This window comes from Cynara cardunculus, assembly GCF_001531365.2.
Source record: "Cynara cardunculus var. scolymus isolate 2C chromosome LG 1, CcrdV1, whole genome shotgun sequence".
NCBI lineage: Eukaryota > Viridiplantae > Streptophyta > Magnoliopsida > Asterales > Asteraceae > Cynara > Cynara cardunculus.
In genome coordinates, this window is record NC_037528.1 from 48,212,018 (window position 1) to 48,216,813 (window position 4,796).

At 33.7% G+C, this 4,796-nt stretch overlaps 1 protein-coding gene across 1 annotated transcript in view; it reads right to left on the reverse strand.

Annotated features, from left to right (window-relative positions):
• The window catches only part of LOC112513230 (golgin subfamily A member 6-like protein 22), a 4,286-nt gene extending 1,161 nt beyond the window's left edge, over positions 1-3,125 (reverse strand). Inside the window, exons 1-2 of the mRNA XM_025119437.1 lie at positions 2,778-3,125; positions 3-1,796 (exon numbers count right to left, since the gene is read on the reverse strand). Coding sequence (XP_024975205.1) covers positions 3-1,796; positions 2,778-2,945 — 1,962 coding nt within the window. The 5' untranslated portion in view covers positions 2,946-3,125. The remainder of the gene's footprint in view (positions 1-2; positions 1,797-2,777) is intronic.
• Between the last annotated feature and the right edge of the window lie 1,671 nt (positions 3,126-4,796).

The window sequence follows — 4,796 nt, forward strand, 5'->3', positions numbered from 1 at the left end:
ACCTTCTCCTTGAGTTCTTCTATTTTGTGCTTGGCTTCCGCTATCTCTTCTCTGTGTTTTTCCTTGCGCTCTTCCTTTTTGTGCTCGTGCTCGTACTCTTTCTCCTTGATCTTCTCTTTGATCTCTTCTTCTTCACACTCGATCTTTTCTTTGAGTTCTTCTATTTTCTCCTCGATTTTCTCTTTAACCTCCTCCTCTTTACACTCGACCTTCTCCTTGAGTTCTTCGATTTTGTGTTTGGCCTCCTCTACTTCTTCTTTGTGTTTTTCCTTGCGCTCTTCCTTTTTGTGCTCATGCTCGTATTCCCTTTCCTTGATTTTCTCTTTGGCCGCTTCTATTTCACACTCGATCTTCTCCTTGAGTTCTTCTTTTTCGTACTTGACCTCCTCCACTTTTTCCTCAACCTTTTCCTTGAATTCTTTTATCTTTTCCTCAACTTTTTCTTTAATTTCTTCTTCTATACACTCGACCTTCTCCTTGAGTTCTTCAATTTTGTGTTTGACCACCTCTACTTCTTCCTTGCGTTTTTCCTTGTGTTCTTCCTTTTTGTACTCATGCTCGTATTCTTTTTCCTTGATTTTCTCTTTGGCCTCTTCAATTTCACACTTAATCTTCTCCTTGAGTTCTTCTTTCTTGTGCTTGCCCTCAGCCACTATTTCCTCAATCTTTTCCTTGAATTCTTCTATTTTCTCCTCGATCTTCTCTTTAACCTCTTCCACTTTATACTCGACATTCTCCTTAAATTCTTCAATCTTGTACTTGGCCTCCTCTACTTCCTCCTTGAGCTTTTCCTTGTGTTCTTCCTTTTTGTACTCGTGCTCGTATTCCCTTTCCTTGATCTCTTTTTTTGCCTCTTCTATTTCACTCTCGATCTTCTCCTTGAGTTCTTCTTTTTCGTACTTGGCCTCCTCCACTTTTTCCTCAATCTTTTCCTTGATTTCTTCTATTTTCTCCTCGATCTTCTCTTTAACCTCTTCTTCTTTACACTCGATCTTCTCCTTGACTTCATCTATTTTGTACTTGGCCTCCTCTACTTCCTCCTTCAGTTTCTCCTTGTGTTCTTCCTTTTTGTACTCGTGTTCGTATTCTTTTTCCTTGATCTTCTCTTTGGCCTCTTCTATTTCACACTCGATCTTCTCCTTCAGTTCTTCCTTTTCATACTTGACCTCCTCCACTTTCTTCTCAATCTTTTCCTTGAATTCTTCGATTTTCTCCTCGATTTTCTCCTTAACTTCCTCCTCTATACATTCAACCTTCTTCTCGAGTTCTTCGATTTTGTACTTGGCCTCATCTACTTCTCCCTTCAGTTTTTCCTTGCGTTCTTCCTTTTTGTACTCGTGTTCTATTTCCTTTTCCTTGATTTTTTCTTTTGCTTCTTCTATTTCACACTCGATCTTCTCCTTGAGTTCTTCTTTCTTGTGCTTCGCCTCGGCCACTATTTCTTCAATCTCTTCCTTGAATTCTTCTATTTTCTCCTCAATTTTCTCTTTAATCTCTCCCTCTTTGGTCTCAACCTTCTCCTTGAACTCTTCTATCTTGTATTTGGCCTCCTCTACTTCCTCCTTGAGTTTTTCCTTGTGTTCTTCTTTTTTGTACTCGTGCTCGTATTCTTTTTCCCTGATCTTTTCTTTGGCCTCTTCCACATCACACTCGATCTTTTCTTTGAGTTCTTCTGCTTTCTCTTCTACTTTGTACTTGGCCTCGTGTATTTTATCCCCAATTTTCTCCTTCTCCTCTTCTATCTTCTCCTTCAATTCGGCTTTCTTGGTTTTCCCATCTACACAATCGTCGCCAGACTGCAAATTTCGCAAAAATGAACGATTTTTGTAAGTTGAGATCCAAATGAAAAAAAACCATGTACGAGACAAACACAATCTAGTATAAACCCTTAAATATCATGATCTAAGATAAGGTTGTATCAATCTAAAACCTTGCAACTTTATGCAAGATTTTCTTGAAAATCAAGACAAAAAAACTAATTTTGTAATACTTTATTTCTTAGATGAAAGTTTTCACACAATTTTACTTTCTTGTGCGATCTTTTGGCACTTCTTGCCATATCAATTTTGTTTTATAAATGTACAACTAAAATATGCATAAAGTACAAGTTCTTAAAGCATGATTTGCCTTGATTATTAATCATTTATAAAGGGGTGTTTGGGATTGCTTTTTTGAAACAACTAAAGCATTTATTAACTTATTACAAGTCAGAAGAGTTTAACTTCTTCAAAAACTACTTATTACCGGTTTGGCACCGGTATAAGTTGTTTATTCAAACACTCAAAAGTATTTAATACCGATGTTACACCGGAATAAGTCAATAAGTTGTTTTTATAAACAATCCCAAACACCGAGTAAACATGATGAATATGTGATTTACTTACGCATGCATGCTTCTATAATTCTTTTATCCTTATATATTCAATAAACTTTCTTGATATATTCATCTTCAAGGTTGTACTTTATGCATTCATACTTGTACTTTTCTTAATTATTTGCATATATATGAGATAAGATCAACCTGCTTTCATGAGACTCAAACAACGACAAAATTACAGTGAATTTTCACAGCAAAACATTGTGAGCATACAGAAAAAAGCACCGTGAAGGTTTGTTTTTGTACGTTTACAGTATTTTTCTTGTAAAGGCTCTCTATGTTTTTTAACCTTCATATATGTGCTTTTGTTTTCTTGAAATGGAAAAACATACTGATCTCACTTGAACCCAACCATGTACGCGCTGCTTTTGTTTTCCTGAAATGGAAAAAGGAAACTTACATGACTACAATCGCTTTCCTTCTTCTCTTCTTTGCACTCCGGCTTCTTTTCCGTCTCAGAGACATAAACTTTACGGTCTACTTCGACCAAAACCACCGCCTCGTTACAGTCTTCCTCAGCCTCCACCTTCACAACGGCGACAGTCTCGCAAACTGATTTGTCGGCCATGATCGCAGCAACAAGAACAAGAAAACACAGTAAACCAGATGATATCGCAGCAGCAAAACAAGAACAAGAACAGAACCAGTAAAACACTTAAACACTTAAAACACACAGTAAGTATGTGAAGAATTAGGGTTGTTTTTAACGAATGGAAAGAGTGGGTTTTGGAAGATGAATGAAATGTGTGATTATGGGGGAAGTAATGAGTGTTTATATAGAGGGTTTTGTACGCGTAGCTGGTATGACGAAGGTTGAAATACCTGGTTTTTGAAACGATTAAAGAAATGGAGGTCGCTGTTGGTCGGAAACTGCCAAAATGCTAACCAATGGCGGCCATTTATTTTTTTTCCATATTTGTAACCTAAATAACTTGCGGCTCAATCCACGCGACTTCTAATTCTTAATATGTAAAACGGAGGGATTGTTTGTAAAAATAATTTATTGACTTATTTTCGTATGATACAGGTAATAAGTATTTTTGAGTGTTTGAATAAACAATTTATACCGATGTCAAACCGGTAATAAGCAGTTTTTAAAGAAGTTATAGACCCTTCTGACTTATAATAAGTTAACTAGTTGTGTACCCGGACAATGCGGCAGGAGCCATGAATTTTAATGATTTTGAAGTTCCATTAGTTTTATAAGATAAGATTTAACGATGATATAAGTTACACTTGGTCTTTACATATTAATTCAATTTGAATAAATAAGAGTTATGGTTCCGATTACAGACTATCGATGAAAAAAATTGTATGACAGTTTAAAATCCACTATATTTAAAATCCAACTTATTTAAACGACTCCACAAATGTGTTTGATTTACACCAAGAGCAAAGAACCAAGAAACTTGAGTTTTAAGATAAACACTCAAAGCCAATAAAGAAAACTACAAATTTGACAGATCATAAGCGATGAAAAGACCAAAAAAGATGGGTTTTAGAATGAAATTTCAACTGCTTACTCTTTTTTTTGTCCAGAAACTCAGATTAAGGTTGAATTAATACATGTATATATATATATATATATATATATTTCAAAAAAACCCAAGAACATATTAATTCAGAACATATTATACAGTGCAATTTGAACAGCTTAACCCCAAAATGTATAACATATATATAAATAAATAACTATAAAAGTATAAACCGTAAACATTAAAAATATTTTTTCATAGTATATATAATATATAATAATATAATTAAGTCAAAAACTATTCAATATTGGACTCATTTTGAAGGTATTAGCGAGACGATTATAATGGTGTAACTTGTTAAAATAAAAATGTATTTTTTAAACATGTTTTAATTGATATACGATTATGTATGTTAATTTGATAAAGGTTTAAAATGAAACATTTAAAAGTAAAGGACGTAAAGTAATTAATTAACTAATTATAGGGATATAAAATGTAAATTTAAAATTATAATTTAAAAAATTGGTTGAATGTGAGAGGGTGAGTGTATGTGAGGAGAGGAAGGGTTGAAAAAGTAAAAAAGTAAAAAGAGTATCTTGGTCATTTAATATTTTAAGACTTTAAGACTTTTGCTAAATTTGCTTAATAATATAGTATAGATAAGTGTTTTTGTAGAAAAGCATAAGTTGATTCAAATAAGCAATCCCAGACACCCCTTTAATATGTAAAACACGGTAATTTGATGGTTCGTATCTAGCTGATGTAAGATATTGTGATATGATTTTTTTAAAAGATGTCAGAGGGTCCTTCAAGATCGTATCTATCTATACTATATTATAAAGCATTTGACAAAAACTCTTAAAAACCATTTTTTATGCGTAAAGTACTGTTTATTAATACATATTACTTAAAACTCAAGATTGCAAGTAGATTGTGCGTAAGTA